The 19,094-nt window shown below is 38.8% G+C and overlaps 1 protein-coding gene across 2 annotated transcripts in view; it reads left to right on the top strand.

Moving 5' to 3' along the window:
* The window catches only part of LOC130845066 (contactin-associated protein-like 3), a 168,401-nt gene extending 149,812 nt beyond the window's left edge, over positions 1-18,589 (top strand). Inside the window, exons 19-22 of one of the 2 annotated variants that reach the window (XM_057721666.1) lie at positions 573-660; positions 13,472-13,693; positions 13,937-14,008; positions 18,204-18,589. In XM_057721666.1, the coding sequence (XP_057577649.1) occupies positions 573-660; positions 13,472-13,693; positions 13,937-14,008; positions 18,204-18,397 (576 nt within the window). In that variant the 3' untranslated portion in view covers positions 18,398-18,589. Of the gene's footprint in view, positions 1-572; positions 661-13,471; positions 13,703-13,936; positions 14,009-18,203 lie in introns of both variants that reach the window. The other variant, XM_057721667.1, reaches the window with a different exon arrangement.
* The last annotated feature ends 505 nt before the right edge of the window (positions 18,590-19,094 follow it).

Raw genomic sequence — 19,094 nt, 5'->3', positions numbered from 1 at the left:
ACTTTATTTGGTTGGGAAATATTGCCTAGTTTATCATACTGACTAGTGGAGATATTCCAGTGGGAACTTATTCCCATTGGAATACAAAAGAACAAATGCTACGGAAATTTAAACACAAGGGAAAAAGCAAGATCTTGCTTAAAGTGGGAATACATTTTGAAAAACATTGGAGTCTTTAAATTATGCATTGTCACTGGGTTTTGAAGAATAATCTTTTATATTGAATCTATATGAATAATACATTTTGTCTGCTCATGTTACAAATTTCTTCTAAATAAGTAAAAACTTTGAGGTTCAAAGTAGCTCTTGCATCTCTTTGTGGATTGTACCAATTATAGATATTTAAATCATGAAGACAAATGTAGGGGAAAGGGATAGATAATGAGGCAGAGTGGAATTTGAGGTGTTATAAAAATTGTTTATAAAATACTTTTCTCCTTTAACCTTTGTGATAGCAGGAACATATGGCTTATTTTTTTTATCATTTTTCATGGTCTTCCTTTGATTCCCATCCTCTTATCTTCAAAACTGCCTGCTATTTTGATGTTTACATCTTGTGGAACATTTAATAGGTTAACCAGAATGTAAGGAGACAAGTCATCCTGTCTTCAGGGACAGAATTCAATGCTGTCAAATCTCTCATGTTGGGGACAATTTTAGGTAAGTATAAGAAAAAGGGTCCCCCTCCCCCCACCCGCCCCATGACTGCGATCAGAAGAGTTAGGTTGCAAACACAGGAAGCATCCATCATGCTGAGAGAAGCTGCTTGACATATTCATGGTTTCCCAGTGAGTGACAAGCAAGGGAGAAGCTTGTACTCTTGTCTGAGTGCATGTGTAATCACGAGTAAGTGCTGCTTGCGAGTTGAACAAGGGCGTTCCTTGAAAAATGCCTCCACACTTACCCTCTCACTCGGCAAACAAGCATAATGAAACTTTGCATTTTTCCAACAATTCAGGAAAGACAAAATCAAAGCACGTAGTAAGTTCACAAATTCTATAGTAATCAGGGGTCAACTGCAGAAATCATTTTAATGATAAATCTAGATTTATATTTAAGGAAAGAAGAGAAAAGGCTGTTTATTTTCTCTTATCAAACTAATAAGCTTTGGGCTGAGGCAAAATGTGTTCATTGCTCCCAGCTACTCTTGGAAAATCACAGCCTAAGTATCCACAGGCATCCTTTATGGCTGCTAGCTATTCTCTATAAAAATGCCGAAGTAAAAGCATACTTTACTATTTATAGGTCAAACTCTTGATGCCTTTTTTTCTTCTTGTCACCAAGAATTACACTGAAATAAAAACAAATATTGAAAGGTATTTCTTCTTTTTGATTATATGTAAGCTGTATGTTTTATTGATATTTAAATGTTATCTAGGGGAAATCCTCTTGTGGCATGTTTATTATTCCTGCTCATAAGGCTTGTTACTCATAAGGCTATGTTTTGTCCTAAATAACCGATGGGAACTTACTAGGTGTTCGGCCATTTCTGCACTGATTCTTTCCATCATTTCTTCTACCCCACATATATATTACATCACAAACTTGAGAATGTTAGAAAAGGCACATGAATGGATGGTCAAAATATGTAGAGAAACACAGTAACTATTAAAACTCTCAAGTCCTTCAAACAGATGAAGGGCAATGAAATGATGACTTCTTATTTTTCAGGCAGAGGAAATGTTATGAACCCTAGTGCTCTCCAAGGGTGCTCTTGTAAATGTTAATAACAAAAGTGTAATATTTAGATGCTGCAGCCTGACTGGTAAACAGCCCAACTGTTAAATAGGCAGATTAAGCCAGTGCTCTTTCACTGGTAAGAATATAATTTTAGCGTGGTATAGTGAAGAACAACTTCAGGCTGAAGCAGTGGTGGTCCTGCATTGTAATCATGCCTTAAAGGTGGATAAAGTGTCTGGCCTTGGGACTTCCCTGGTGGCACAGTGGTTAAGACTCCGTGCTCCCAGTGCAGGGGCTGGGGTTCAATCCCTGGTCAGGGAACTAGATCCCACATGCATGCTGCAACTAAGAGTTTGCATACCACAACTAAGAGTTCGCATGCCACAACTAAGGAGTGTGCTGCAACTAAGGAGCTGAAGAGCTGCAACTAAGGAGCCCAACTGCTGCAACTAAGACCCAGCACAACCAAATAAGTAAATAAAATAAATATTTTTTTTAAAAAAAAGGGTGATTAAAAAAAAAAAAGAATCTGGCCTTGTGTGGCCTTGATGATGTCTTAACAGAGAGGCAGTTTATGCTGAGGTCCTTTCCTGTGGTTCATTTTCCTAGTAGCACTCCCCACATGTGGGATAGTAATGGTACTGTTAACACAGAAATAAAAATGAGAACCTTTGGTTCCCATCAAGTGCTGGGAGAGCTTTATACCTGTCACGGCTCATTGTAGAGGTGAGTGTTCCAGTCTTCAGTGTGGATGCTTCCCAGGCATTTCTGACATGCTTGTTTTCATGATATTGGTAGATTTTTTGAAATTTTATTTAAAGTAGTGGCATAATTTTAAAAGAATTGGAAAAAAAAACAAAGAAAAACACCAAAAAAAAAAAAAAAAGAATTGGAAAAACAATTCAAAGGAATTAACTGCTCCCTCAGTTTTTGCCCATGAGAATAAAAGTATATGTTTAAGTAGAGATTATGAAATTCCTAAAAGTTCAAAGACGTTGATTTTTGGAGAACAGTGAGATAGAACCCTGTCCTTGGCTGTCAGCTCAGCAGTTGTAATTGTTTTTAATATCCAAATGGATAAGAATTTGCTCCCTTTTTATCTGATATTGAGCTCTTCTCTCTGGTTCAACTGATCTTGGTTAGAGCAGAGTGAGTAATTGATCACCCAAGGGGTATGCAAGCCTCAGAGCCGCATTTCTGTCAAGTGGGTGCAAGCTGTGTGTGGAATGAGGGTTCTATCTGACACAAATCTCATCCCTCCTCCATTGCCAGAACAGAAGTCTATGTGCACCCTTTTCCCAGCCCAGAGGACAGATATGGTCAGTAAACAAAACAAACACAGGCCACGCACCCCCACATGCTCTCAATGACTCCAGCATCTGACAGGAGACATGAGGCCTGTTCAGAAATGTCCATGACCCAAAGTATCAATAGCAAGTTGCCATCAGTAACTGTGAAATTGACAAAGGAATATTTTTAAGGACAGTTTAGCTTCAAATGTATGATCTATAAAGAAATAGGCAATAGATTATGGAAATTGACTTAATCGCTAAACTGCATTATATGAAGGGGATCGTTTTAATAAAAAAGAATAATAAATTTCATTGTATAAATTTTTATTTTCCTTTGAGTTAATATATAGAGGACACTAGCATGGAACTGAAGATGTTAAAGTTTTTTGTTTTGTTTTGTTTTTTTTATTATTATTTTTTTGGGGGTACACCAAGTTCAATCATCTGTGATGTTAAAGTTTTTATTCAAGGATGATATATTCAAAAGCATCTCTCTCAGGCCACAAAAATTAAAGTTGAAACTCAGCAATGAAGTTTATAGCCTGAAGCAATTGAATCTAATAAAATTATAAATATTCATTTCATCTGTACCTAGAGGTATATATCTTGATCAAAGGCTAATAAAACTTTTCATGTTTTGGATAACTTTATTTTAGGATGGCTTCTGTTCTGCTGCCACTCTCAAATCAGTTACTGAGTATAAGAGGACTACAGTTTTGTGTTCAGATTTGGCGAGTATAAGCAGAACTTCCTTTCACTAACTTATAGTATTGGGTTGGCCAAAAAATTCTTTTGCTAAGTGAATACGTTGTTCAATAAAATTCTTGGTGAAAATGAAAAATGTGTCTTTTATTTTTACTTAAAGCCAAATGAACTTTTTGGCCAGCCCAATAAAACAGACCAACAGACTGGCTAATAAGGAGCTATTAATTTCCCAAAGAAAGTTGTCTGAAGCTATGACAAGTTATCTGGTACTTACTTTTTGTTAGCTGTTTTGACTCACTGAGTTATCTATTCATTCAGAAACGTCTGGTGGTCCCTAGTATGTGCTTATATTTCATTGGACGTTTTGAATGCCTCGTAGCAAAATGCATACTGTACCTGCCCTCAAAGCACTTGTGGTAGAATACAAAATATAAACAATAAAATATTGTTCTAATGATTAACTAGTCTAGTTAGTCATTATTTTTATTTACCTTAATGTGCTATGGAAAAATGGTCCAGCATCATCTTCTAATTAACATGCTCTTGTTCTTTCCATTCTTTGATGATCTTATTAGTGATAACCAATCTGGTTAAGTTTTCCCAATTGCTATAAAATAATTTTAGTATAATCCTACTTTGAATGTAAATCTTTAGATTTCTAGTGGGCTATGTAGTTTTGACGTTGATAGGAGTTATACTTCTAAAGTAGGAGAGCTTTAAAATACTGAGTAAGGTGCCCTAGCATTTTTGCTAAGTTTTGTTTCTCTAAAGATTTTTTTTTATAATTGGTATTCTATTCATTTTTTTGTGCATTAAAAAAACAACCAAAATAACAAACCCAAAATATCAAAGCAAAGCAAAAATCTGTTTTTGAAGTGTGCATACTAAAAATACATCTTCCTGTCTCTTCCGGGGGAGAATATAATTCAAATCAATATAGTCATGTGAATAAACCTTGGTTTAGGCCAGTTATCTGTGTGGGAAAGAAAATCCACTGAAGGTTGTATGTTGAAATGGAGCTCCATATATGATAATTGGGTAATAAATAATTCATGGAAATTACCTACTGAGATTTGCATAGAGAGACTAGAGTTTAGATATTAAAAACTCCATTGACTTACGTGACACATTAGTTTTTCCTATGCTCTGCCTCTCATTTAGAAGAAAGTCACATAGAAATACACAAAGAGTTTATAAAATTTCAGGAATATGAATATAAATGCAAAAATCCTCAACAAATATTAGCAAATCTAATGCAATAACATATAAAAATTATTATATGTCATGACCAAGTAAGATTTATCCTAGGAATTTAAGGTTGGCTCAACAGATAAAAATCAATGTAATAGACCATGTTAATAGATTAAAGAACAAAAAAAAACACATGATCACCTCAATAGAGACAGAAAAAGCATTTGAAAAAATCCAGCACGCTTTCATAATAAGAACACTGAACAAATAAGGAATGAAAGGAACTTCCTCACGTGGGCATCTGCAAAAACCCCACCCCTAATATCACACTTAATGGTGAAATAATGGAAGTCTTCTACTAAGATCAGTAATGAGATGAGGATGTCCACTCTTACCACTCTTGTTCAAGACTAGTGCAGGTTTGAATGAGAGCTATTAGTCAAGGAAAGGACTAAAAAGTATCTAGATAAAAAAGAAGAAGTAAAATTATCTCTTTGTCAAGGATAGGATCTCATAGGGAATCCATGAGAAAACCTATTAGAGCTAATAAACAGTTTTGGCAAGGATACAAGATTAACACAAAAAAATTTACTGTATTTCTATATACTAGCAATGAAAAATACAAGAATAAAATGAAGAATGAAATATAAATTCTGTTTACACTAGTGTCAAAAAGAATCAAATACTTTGGAATAACTTTAACAAAAGAAGTGCAAGACACGTACACCAAAAACAACAAAACATTGTTGGAAGGAATTATGTAAGAATTACATAAGTAAAGATATCTGAGTTCATAGATTGAAAGACTCAACGTTGGTAAGATTCAGTGCTCCCAAGTTGATCTATAGATTCAATACAGTTTCTGTCAAAATGCAAATGGCATTTTTTTGCAGAAACTGACAAGATGACTCCAAAATTCATATGGAAATGCAAGACAGTCTTGAAAAGAAGAACGAATTTAGAGGTCTCACCCTTCATGATTTCAAAAATTAGTACAAAGCTACAGTAGTCAAGACTCTGTGGTATTGGCATAAGATAGACATATGGATCAGTGGAGTAGATTGAGAGTCAAGTAAAACTACGTATTTATGGTCAGTTGACTTTTAACATTGGTACCAGGACCATTCAATGGAGAAAAAATAATCTCTTCAACAAATGGTCCTGGCCCAACTGGATATCCACAAGTTTGAAAAGTCAGGTTGGAGCCCTACCTAACACCATACACCTTGGATTAGGCAACAGTTTTTAAGAGACGGTTTTTCAAAAGCCTTGGGTTAGATCATGGATTCTCAAAAGCACAAGCAACAAAGAAAAGTTGATAATTTGAATCTCATCAAAATTAAACACTTTTGTAATTCAAAAGGACCCTGTCAAGAAAGTGAAAAGACAACCCACAAAAATGAGGAAAAATATTTGCCAGTCACATATCGGATACGGAATTTTTATACAGAATATATAAAGAACTCATAACTAAACAGTAAAAAGACATAACCCAATTTAAAAATGGCCAAAGAATCTGAGTAGACATTTCTTCAAAGAAGATATACAAATACGAACATGAAAAGATGTTCAAAATCATTAGTCACCAGGGAGCTGCAAATCAAAACCACTAAGATACTGTTTCACATCCAATAGGATGGCTATGATCAAAAAGACAGACAGTCACAGGTGTCATCCGGATGTGGAGAAACTGGAACTCTTGTGCATCGCTGGTGAGAATGTAAGATTGTGCAGCTGCTATGGAAAAACAGTTTGGCAGTTCCTTAAACCGTTAAACATAGTTACCAGGTGACCCAGAAATTCCACCCCTCGGTATATACCCAAGAGATTTGAATACATATATCCACACACAAAAGTTGTACACAAATTTTCAGGGCAGTGTTATTCATAATAACTAAAAATTGGGAACAACCCCAGTGTCTTTCAACTAAGGAGTAGATAAAACTGGTATACAATGGAATATTAGCCATAAAAAGGAATGAAGTACTCATACGTGGGACCAAGTGGATGAACCTTGAGAACATTATGCTAAATGAAAGAAGATAAACACAAAGACCACATACTGTATGATTTATGTGAAGCATCCAGAATAGGCAAATCCATAGAAACAGAAAGTAGTTTGGTTTTCCAGGGGCTTGGGGGAGGTCGGAGTGGGGAGTGACCGCTAATAGGTACAGGGTTTCTTTCAGAGTGTTAGATTCTGCAGTTACATACTGGGAATTGTTTTACCACTCTGTAAAAAATCCACTGAATTGTACACTTTAAAAGGGTGAGTTTTATGGGATGTGAGTTGTATCTCAATAATAAGAAAAAAATCCATTAGAGATTTGTTTCTTTTGCTCATGCCTTTTCTGCACATGTACCTGGGAGAGTTGGAACACTGAGTCATAATTGGACATTTATTCTAGAGTGTGAATGAGTTTATTCAAGAACAAGGTTTGATGGGAAATAGAGGAGAACTGAAAGGATCCAGTGTTAGGACCTTTGAGATGGAATGAGGGCACATCAAGAGGAGGCTGGACAAGCCTAGTCACAATTAGAAAAGGGCTGATGAGCCAAAAGCAGCAAACGTAAAATTCTGACAGTATTTCCTTCTCATGTGAAAGGATGGCAGAGGCTATTCAAATGTTATTGTAGGAAGAGTTGATATAATTTACTAAAGATTATTCTTCCAGTAAATACCTGCTGGGTGTGCTTGATAAAGTGCTTAGGGTCCCAAATTACCCCTGATTTCTTCCCAAGTATTGGCTGCAAGTGCCAGGGATAGTTTGGTGTGGTAGGGGTGGGGTGCAGGGAGGGGGGAATAATTCACTTCTTTCTGACTCTCAAAATCAGGTCCCTCCAACCCTGAATTGTTGGAAAGACAGACTGAAAAAGTCTGCCTAGCATGATTCTCTAATTATGTCATTTATTTAGCTAGCATAAAGGAAGTTCACTCTGTTGTTTTATCAACTCCAAAATAAATAGGTTGATATTTATATTCAGTCTAGCCAATTTCACTCACCAAAATGTTTTTAACATTCATCCACATTGTTGCATGCAATAGTAGTTCACTAGCTTTCTTTGCTAGATAGTCTTTTGTTGCATGAGTCTACCACAGTTTGTGAATGGGCAGCTGGATTGCTTGCAGTTTGGGGCTGTTAATCTCCTGTATTAGCTTTATAGTTGTACTTCTTTTTATTATTTTTTTTTATCAGTTACTCTTAAGATTATTCATTCTTGCTTTATTACATACTACTTTGAATGTACACTTCCAAAACTCTGTAAAAACCTTATTTTTATTTCCATTTTACTTCCTCTTCCACCCTTTTTGCCATTGTTGTCATGTATTTTACTTTTACATATTTTTTCCTCAAGACATTATCATTGCTGTTGTTTTAAACAGTCAATAAATTCACTTCAGATATCCACATATTTACCTTTTCTGATGCTCTTCATTGCTTCCTGCAATTCCATGGACCACTCACTTTGTTTCCTGATCCTTGCTTGCAGATGAGAGTCTCAGGGAATCTTGGAAATGCTCCTTTTGTTGTTTCAGTGTTTACTGCCAGCGACTTTCAGAAGCACTGCTCATTACGGCTAGCAAAAAGCTCTTCACACATGTTTAAATTCTTTGTTTCTTCCTTTTCCTTGTGGACCTTCTGTTAACATGCTTGTTCCTCACAAAACCATAAATCATCTCATTTCTCTTGTTGAAATGCATGGCCTTGGCAGTATATTTTAAAGGCAACACTAGCCAATACCTAAGACAGCTGAGAATGTTTATGTCCCAAATTGTTGGAAATTTGATGGTGCTCTCAAGATTCGGTACCATAGACATTTTTTAAGAGAAAAAAATAGATTAAATCTGTTTTATCCAGAGTGATTAAGGGGTTCTACTCAAAATTACAGTGGAAGTGAATTTTATCCTCAGCCCTTAGCTCACTCTTTCCTAAATGTGACTCTGCTTCACATCCACCCTCAAACCACTTTCCCTTCCCCTTCTCACCTAGCATGAAACTGCACCTGATTTCTCCTTACTTTCTGTTGATGCCTGTGTTCTCAAGCTAGAGGTTTATCAGACATTTTCATACTGATGTGTAAATTTCTAATAACGCACTAAGTATTCCCCTAAGGTTTCCCTCACCTTTGTTTTTTCTTTACACTTTAAAAGGGAGAAAATTTTTGAGCCAAAAGGAAGGAACCTTAATGATGGGATTTCAAGAGTCAGCTAATAGGGAAGGTAGATTTGCACTCGTCTTTTTAAGCACAGTTCTGTATATTCGGATGCTGGCTTTGTGGACCTAGTTCTGGGAAGTGGCAGCTTGGACCCTAACACTTGCCTCCACTCTCAATTCAACTTTCTTGTGCCCCTGAACCCAGGAACTGTAGGGCCAGCCCAGCAGGCAAGAGGGGTCAGGAAAGTGTGAATGAGAGAGCTGGTGTAGGGGTTTGACCTCTGGACTGGAAGAGGACATGGCAGAGTCTTAGGGTGGTGTGTGAAGCCTGTGGCTCCTGGGGAAAGCTTGCCTTGCAGAGAACTCAGGACCTCCAAAGGGAAAGTCAACACTGCTCCACATAACGGTCCCCATCTTCATTGCTCCTCCTGGAGCTGAGAAAGGGCTGGATCATCGGGCCACATCCTCCTCACCATGGTGAGAGTGAGGGTGAGAGACCTCTTCCTATGGTTTATAAGAGTCAGACAGTCTGGCTGCAAGTCTGCTGCTGGCTATGGGGGCAGAGAAGCCACACTGTCCACAGTGTAAAGACCTGTGTATTGTATAACATCCCCAATCACGGAGTCCCAGCAAGCAGTCCCAATAAATAAATAAGTAAATGATGATGCCACCACTAAGGTAATCTAAAAGCAAGAGTGGGGGTAAGGAAAGAAGAGAAAACAGCAAATAAAATTTCCTGCATCAAAACAGAGCTACTGAAGAAGACAGAAAACAACGAGGATGAAACCTGGCACTCGAGATTTTAATAAAGTCACACACACAGACACAAACACAAACTCTGGGAATTAAAATGAATATGACTTTTCAGAATTTCACTGGGTGATCTCAAGGAGAGAATCATCACTGATTATCCTTAAATGGTGGCATGGAGTATCAAATAATAGATGAACTGTCTCAAACTACACAGCAAAAAGATTAAGAGATAGAAATTAAGAGGGAAAATAAAAGAGATTTGGAAGCTAAATCTAGAAAACCTAATATGATTAATTAGAGATCCAAAAGAGAACTAGAAGCAAAGAAAATAATTATGTATTAAAAAATTTCTCTGAGCTAAAGGAAAACCTGAGTTGCAGGTTTGAAAGGACTCATTTATTCTGATGAGAAAAGACATACATCTGGGGAAATTCTGAGAAAATCCCTGAATTACAAAACTATAGAGAAAAATCCCCCAGACTTTCTAGACAGCAGTTATTACAATGAAAAATAATGATATTGACATCAGTATCCAACTTCTCATTTGCAACAATAGAATAAAAATGATAGAATGATAGAGTTATACTGCTAAGAAGAATGGCTGCACCTCAAGCATCTAATATATAACTTATCTGACAAGGTTAAAAAAGTTATTTTGGATAACAAGGAAAGATTAAGATTAAATATTAATCAAGCATCCCATCTGAAGAAAATACTAGAGAATTACTCCGATCAAAAAAATGAATCAAAACCATGAGCTCAGGATGGGAAAATGACAAGAAATTATGAGCACCAAACCTTTAAATGTATATTTATACCCACACATACAAGCATAACATAGTCAGTTACAGCTACATGATTAATGATAGGTTATTCGGGTACATGTAAATCCACCCATACACATTCACATCTACAAATCCACATATATGTGTAAATGTTAAGCACAGAGTCTTGAAATACAGGAAAATATAATGTAGTAAGATATACTACTGATGTTTCTTTCTTTAGTAATAGCCCTATCTACAGACATGAAGCTAGGTTATCTTTAAAAGATAAATTCCACACAGTTGGTCTAATTCATTATGATAAATGTCTGCCCTAGATTCCTTCTGTTACCCTTGCCTGGTAGTGCTCAGGTCAGACTTAGACCAGGAAAGCTAATGTTTGCCCAACAGCTAAAACTTCTATTTTACCTGTAATTTTCTTTTTTCAGTATATTAGGCTTGCGAAAGTCCTATGTTACTATTGCAGTGTCTACGATTTTATTTCTTCTTGACATTCAAGTAAACATAAGCAAGGGTGCCTTTCTTTAAGAAATAGATATTATCTGAATGCAAAATTTTAAAAGTAAAGTCATCTTTAAAGTATCCTTTTAACTGATAATTCTTTAGTTGGGTTTTGCCAAGCTCATTTTACTTCAGTGTACTTAAGAATCTACCTGGAATTTCATATGCATAAAGCTCTTTTATGTCTCATAAAATGTGTCAGAGAGATGTTTATTATGATTATAACAATGCAAATACATGCCCCTAATTTTAGTTTTTAGAGGTCTTTGCCATAGCAAACATTTACTTTTGCAACTTTAAAATCATGAACAGAATTTTGTAAGCCCAAGTAACTCCCAACACATTTGCTGAAAATCTCAAAGTTAGGCCATTTTTCTTAAAGGTACAAGCTCTTTTCCAAGCTAGAAGAAATAAGGATACAAAGTATTTGGCCTTCAGGAATTATAGACTGAAATAGTGAGATGAAGTTTAATAGGAAAAAAGGTGAGACCTGTAATAAGATTCAGGAAAACCACCCCATGAGTTTGTATGGGATGCAAAACTCAACCTCTTCTCTCTTAGGGTCTATGGCTGGACCTGAGAATTAAATTGACATAAAACAGATTAACAGGGGGGAAAGCATATAGATTTTTAAAGGTACATAGGAGTCCCTATAGGAAAATGAAGACCCAAAAAGCAGATAGGCCCAAATGTTTATATATGAGGTTGAACAGAGAGTGGTGATTGTAAAAAAGTAACTAAAATGTATAAGGAGACTAAAGGAAGAGAGGGATTATTTTAACAAGGTTTGTATGTACAGATTTCTCTGGGCTGGACTCCTCATCTCTGGTCATAAGAAGGTATCTTTCCTCCTGGTACAAAAAGGGCAGCTTGGGCTTCCTAGGTGGCGCAGTGGTTGAGCATCTGCCTGCCAGTGCAGGGGACATGGGTTCGATCCCTGCTCCAGGAAGATACCACACGCCATGGAGCAACTAAGCCCATGAGCCACCACTATTGAGCCTGCGCTTTAGAGCCCGTGAGCCACAACTACTGAGAGCACCTGCTGCAAATACTGAAGCCCACGCACCTAGAGCCCATGCTCCCCAACAAGAGTAGCCCCCACACACTGCAACTAAAAAGGCCTGCGCACAGCAAAAAAAAGACCCAACACAGCCAATAAAATAATAAATAAATAAATTTATTTTTTAAAAAAAGGGTAGCTTTCCCATGAGAGTTTTATCTCTTGCCTTCAGGAACAGAAAGGGGATGTCAATGTCCTTGTACCTGCTGTTTTTCAAGAAAATGAACCTTATGCCAAAGTGGCATATTTGGGGGTGGCATATTCTGCTACCCTTTAAATAGAAGCTTCAGGGCATGTTGCTTAACTTTAGTGAGGATGAGGATGTGTTTAGTTACCATAACATTCAGTAAATCTAAGTGGCATAAGGTGGCAGCCAACTACGGACATGCATTTTTAGCTGGAGCCAGTGCAAGTAATCTTTTTATCACAGGGTTGGTCCTCTGAATTGGTAAATTCTTGGTAGCTGTTTATGATTGTTTGAAAAATAACAGGCCATGAGCCTTTCTACACAGGGTGAAGTGGGAGGGAGTTTGACAGTAGATGCCAAAGGAGCCTCACAGGGATGTGGTTTCCTCTGGGGGGGGGGGGGGGGGGGGACAGGGACGCTTCCCTGACTGACACATTTAAACTTGAAGTCTACTACTGAAGGCCTTTGGTCAGATTTGCTGCCTACTGAGCAAGCGCACCGTGGCATGTAATCATCGCTGAAATGAACAAATTGCTGTTACGCTCTCCTGTGTCAATCGCTGTTCTTCTTTGGTCTTAATAACCAACTTCTGTCAGTTTGGGGTGAGGGTGGTGATCAGGATGGGTTGATGGGGGCAAAAGCCTTGATTTACGGAAAGGGGACAGAGACCACTTTTGTGAAGAGGGGGAAAGGAAGTGGGGTGCGGAGTTCCCAGGGCAGCACTCGCCTTTACGGAGAGGCCCCGTCTGTGCGGCTCAGAACAGTCAGCCTGACTGACGTGTTCATTGAAAGGTAACTGCAGAAGGAATTCCCAGAACGCTGCTGTCCCCCAGCCCAGGAGACCTAGATTACTAACCATCTAGATTACTGGCCACAAATCCTGTTAAAAATATTCTGAAAAATGCGGTGGCGGAGGATTTCATTGGTCCGTACCGCGCGACTGCATCCAAGGAAGCTTCACTTTGCTTACGCGGAGAGGGAGCACCCCCAGGGCGACAACCAAGGCCGCAAGGTACCGGTTCTGGTTCTAGCCTAACGAAGAAAGGACGAAGGGCTCCTCGGAGGGAGGTTCAGTTCATCCCTGCTGCGCAGATGCAGGCTCTCCCTGCGTCCCCGCCAGGCACCCTGAGCCCTAACGGTGTGTCCCACTCTGCCCGCAGAGCTCCCCGGCGCGGACCGCGACACGCTGCGGGCTGGCGCGCGCGGCTTCACCGGCTGCCTCTCGGCCGTGCGCTTCGGTCCCGCCGCCCCGCTGAAGGCGGCGCTGCGCCTCGGCCGGCCCGCCCGCGTCGCCGTCCGCGGAAACGTGGCCGCCGCGTCCGGCTGCGCGGAGGGGGCGGGGCCCGGAGTCCCAGCGCGGGAGGCGACCCGTCCGCTCGCTGGCGGTGCAGGTGCGTGGCCCTCCGCCCGCGGTCGCGCCCGGCGTCCGCGGTCTTCCACCCCGTCTCCCTCCCGGAGGTTTCCGAAAGTTCTCTGTTCGTTCACTTTCCCGTCACGGCGTCTTTCCATTCTCGGTTCTTCAAGTTCATTTCTGTCACTACATTGTCTGCTCTTCTTTCAAGTTTTGTGGATTTCTCAAAAGTTCTCCTTTCCACTCTCCTCTGTTCTTCCTTTTTCTACCGTAGGTCGTTCTGGACCAACAGATGAGGGAGAGCCTTTAGTTAATGCGGACAGAAGTGACTCCGCGGTAATCGGAGGTAACTGGGCCGCGAATGACCTCGTCCTTGGCCTTGTTGTCAGTGTTAGCAAAGTCCAAAGAATATCTGTGAGAATTCGTGCTGATTGTGAGGTCAAGGGCAGGCCCACATACATTTGCTCATGTTCTTGACGTGACTGTACCAAATTCAGCTCCTTTGGAGATACTTAGGAGAAGGAACTGATGGCTCCACTGAAACATTTTTTAAAGTATGGTTGCCAAACTACAGAATAATAAGAGGATTTTCATTTGAATACAGCCATTAGTATCTCTCAGGATATATACATATTTAAGATGCATTTACTTTTGCTTCTCTGATTGAAAATAGCCATGGACCTCTCAGTCCCTTAGCCTAAAACTTTTAAAAATAAGATAAGAAATAAAACATATTGCGAGAAGCACCTAAACTATGCAAATTGTCATTTTCCTAAACAAAAAGATATAAAACTGTGTCTGGCATCAAGCTTATCTTAGAATGGAGAGACAGATAGATAGATGATAGATAGAGATATCTATCAAATAAATCCATTCATATATATATGTGTGTATATATATACATATATATATATGAAGAGGTAAAAGTAATTGCATCTTAAATATCTTCTGATATATCCTCTGAAACAAAATTTATCCAGGTCTGACTCAAAAAATTAATATTCAATTCTCCCTCCTTGTCATTCAAAGAACATTTTAATTTGTTTAATTATATTATTTGAGATGTGAGTCCATTGCAAACTCTGCTTGCTGAGTAGAAGTAAACTGCTCTCCATTCCTTGCTACCTTTAAGTGAGGTAATTACTCCTAGAGCTGGGTGATAGGACTGGGGGTCCACTGTTCAGGCCCGCTGCACACCTGCTGGGATTGGGTCTGTTCATTTCGCTTGCATCCGTCTAGACACCAGTTTTCTCCAGACAATGAGGAAAGTATTCAGACATTTTAAAGTGCTGACTAAATCTATGTAAGAATGTTAACATTTCCATTTCTGTCTCAACTACTTTTATTTTTGTAGTAAGTGAGAAATATGACCTCCATTTTATAACTCCAAGAACAAATAAAAACCATTAATGTTATTTGTAATGCATATCTAAAAGGAATAACTTTTGCTAAAATTTAAATTGTCTTAATCCTGTCATTCTAATTTATTTTTAATGAGAAGACTTCACTATAATGCCAAAGCTAAGTGAAAATGAATCAACTTAAATGTGATTAATATTTACAAAGTAGGAATCCAAGTTCAAAATTTTGCCAATTATCATAGTTTTTCTAGAGAGACCAGAGGTAATAATCAAATTGATGATAGAACAAAGATGTGGTCCTTAGAGTTTTATTGCTTTTGCTAAATATCAATGGCTAGGACTTCCTAGGTGGCGCAGTGGGTAAGAATCTGCCTGCCAATGCAGGGGACATGGGTTCGATCCCTGCCCCAGGAAGATACCACATGCCGTGGAGCAACTAAGCCCGTGCGCCACAACTATCGAGCCTGCGCTCTAGAGCCCATGAGCCACAACTGTTGAGCCCTTGTGCTGCAACTACTGAAGCCCTCGTGCCTAGAGCCCGTGCTCTGCAACAAGAGAGTCAACCGCAATGAGAAGCCGGTGCACCACAATGAAGAGTAGCCCCCGCCCACCGCAACTAGAGAAAGCCCGTGTGCAGCAACAAAGACCCAACACTGCCAATAAAATAAATAAATAAATTTTTCAAATATCAATGGCTAGATGTAGTGTCATTCCCCTGAGAAATCCTACTTGGTTCCTGATACATGGGATGAAGAATGAGCGTACAGAAGGTCTTAGGGACAGAATGGCTCAGTTTAGTAGGCCCTACAATTCACTTGAACCTGCCTTCCATCTGTGTGGTGGCTGGTTGCTGCATGGTTTGTCAGTTACTGAGTATATACATCTCCAGTGTATTGTTCCAGAAAAAATTAGCAGACTTTTTTCTAATTGATCACAGACTGCACCCACATGTGACATATTTGATCTGTTTAAAGGATTATCCCAATAGGTGGATTTCTCCATGTTCTGCATTTTGCATCATTATTACCTCCTCTTGTAGGAAAAACCAACCTAAGCAATATTCAAACCTGGTAAATCAGAGATCACAGGGGGTTTCTTGCTGAGGGTTCCATATTGTAGATGGGCAGGTAGATGCATAGAGAAAGAGACAGATGTGTAGATAGACAGAGACACAGGCAGACATGAGCACTTGTCAAAAATACCTTTTCACCGGAGTTGCTGATATGAAGGTTATGGAAGGCATCGGATGCATTATTCAAATTATCGCAGTCAGATGGAGGTGGAGATAGACTTACTCTAGGATCCCACCAAACCTCACGAAACAAAAACAAGCTAGAGTTAGAGGTGATCAATCACATACAGAAAACCCTGGATGTATGGGTGGGTCAGTGTAGTGGTGACAGTTATCATGTAATCAAGTGGCTTGATCACTGTTATTGAGAGTTACTGGTCCCTGACACTAAAATTGGATATGATATAGCTCTTAAAGTCCTACAGCTAAACATAAAAATAATTTTGTTGTTTTTTCCCAAGTGAGATGCAAAATATATTGAATGTAATGAATATTCTACTTATGAATATTTAAGAATATTCACAAAATAATAAATATGCTACTTCCTCTCAGCTAAGGAGAAGTCTGGGTTCTTGATAGCATGTCCAGGAATCTCTGTGACCAGTTATACCCAACCAAGCTTTGAGTCTGTTGGGCTCCAATGTACTGCTTATGTCTGTCCCAGAGTATAATGAAGAACCATCATTTTGCAATATAAATTTTGATTTATGTAACTAAGGAGCAACATGTGTTTGCATAGATTTGTTAATTGGAAATATTAATTAATGCCTGTGTCAATCATCTTAAAACAACATTGACTAGTGAATGCTTCTTTTGCCTGTTTCAGAATGGATTGGATATTCATTCTTCACTAATGTTATATAGCTTGAGTAAACATTTCTATGGCTTAGCTTGACAGTCTCAACCCTGATGGTGCATTAAAATAATCTAAGGAGCTTTTACAATAATGCTGACACCTAGGCTTCCCACCAAAAGATTCTGAGTTATTGTCTGCTATGCAGCCAAGGTTGAGAACCACTGGCAAAGCTAATGTCTTCAATACTTAAAACATTTCCAATAAGAGTAATGTTTTCCTTTTAATGTTATTAATATTTCTACAAAATTTTATAATATAATATATTAGTTATCTATTGCTGCATGACAAATTACCACCTATTTAGCAGCTTAACGCAATTTCACGCGCATTATCCTTCAGTTTCTGTGGGTCAGGAATTTGGTCACATCTCAACTAGGTCCTCTGCTTAGGGTCTCACAATGCTGAAATCAAGGTGTCTTATCTGGAGCCTTGGGCTGGGATCTCATCTGAAGGTTCCACTGGGGAAGGAGCCACTTCCTCACTTGTGTGATTATTGGCTGTCTTGCAGCTGTAGGACTGACAGCTTCTGAATTTTGGCTGGCTCCTGGGCAGAGGCTTTCCTTAGCACTTAGAGGCCATCTGCAGTTTCTTGTCATGTGGTGTTTCCCAGCATGGCTCTTACCACCTTATAGCCAGCAAGAAGAAAGAGACTCTAGCAAGAGAGATGCTACAGTCCTATGTAACATAATCATATAATCATGTACAAATACTCAGGTACGGCCCATCACCTTTGTCATATTGTATTGGTTAGAAGAAAGTCATGGGGGATCACACAAGGGTGTGAACCCCCCAGAGGCAGCAATCACTTAAGAGTCTGTTGGTCTCAGAGAGATAGATGGGATACATACTACATTACTGTAGTTCAACTGTATATCAGCATCAAAATTTAATCAAATTTTCATTAATATACACATAAGCATTTAATCACTCTCTGGTGGGGCTATACACTCTATACTTTTAAAATAATAAATACCTGCTTATTCAATTAGCATGAAGTGTAGGCATGACCTAAGAGGCCCCATTACGATTCTGCATTTTAACGTGAAGTCATTAACTGAAATCCAGTCATGATATGTCTTTAGGATTAAGCCATAAAACCTCTGTGTCTAAAGTTTGCATGGACTTAGAAGTAAACAATGTTATAATACCACTTGGTTTCAAATTTTGTGATGACAAATGATGCTACAGTAGATTCTAGTTAGGCTGATGTTTACAGTTTATAATCTGACTTTGTATTTTCTTTTCTTTCCAGGTGTGATAGCAGTTGTGATATTTATCTTGCTCTGCATCACTGCCATTGCTATACGTATTTATCAACAGAGATGGCTTTACCAAAAAAATGAATCGAATATCCCCAAAACTGGAGACAATGCTGAGACTGCTCTGAAAAGTGAGCTCAACATGCAAAGTACAGTCAGTGAAAGCCAGAAAGAGTATTTCTTCTGATCAGCAGGAGTGGTTTACTTATTACTGTGATGATGTGACCTTCTTGCGAAGCCAGAGCTCCCAGGGGATGAAAGCCCCCTCTTATCCTGGGACAGGCAGTGGGTGTGCAGCGCCATGAGCTTGCTCACACGTGGTCGCTGGAGGCTCCGCTCAGTGCTCCTTCTTGATCTATTTATGTAACAGTGACTTAGGTGTGCTTATTAAACTGTTTGGCAGTTTCTGACTGTTCTGACCTGACCTTCTGAAATTGAAATGTACTTTGCATAATTACTTTGGGTTTTAAGTGAGAATAAAGATTTGAGCTGTGGCCCTACTCTCTTAAAAATTCAACACAGAAGTTTATAAAAGTCAAAGTTGGATTCGAATGTGTGCCGTTACATGGAAACCTGTGTTTTGCTTCCTTTATCAATCACCTGCTGACATTTATAAACCAGGAAGTGCTTTTCAGATGGACTTCAGCTGCATTTCCATATTCCTCTGAAGCAGAGCCCAGTGGCCAAAATGCATTAGAAACCTGAAAAAAAATTTTTTTTGGCTGGTTGTTTTTACTATTTCTCTCAACTCAGTTTAATACATTTTTTTTGATGAAATGAGTGTTGAACGTCAGCTATGAAATTCTAGTGTTAAGTTCAGAGTTCAGTTATGGAACAGAGAGACTTCATAGGTAGAAAAATGTGTAAAGGATTTCAATCTGTGA

Source organism: Hippopotamus amphibius, chromosome 2 (assembly GCF_030028045.1).
Source record: "Hippopotamus amphibius kiboko isolate mHipAmp2 chromosome 2, mHipAmp2.hap2, whole genome shotgun sequence".
Taxonomy (NCBI): Eukaryota; Metazoa; Chordata; class Mammalia; order Artiodactyla; family Hippopotamidae; genus Hippopotamus; species Hippopotamus amphibius.
Note: the sequence above shows the minus strand (reverse complement) of the source record. Positions and strands in the feature narration are given on the sequence as shown.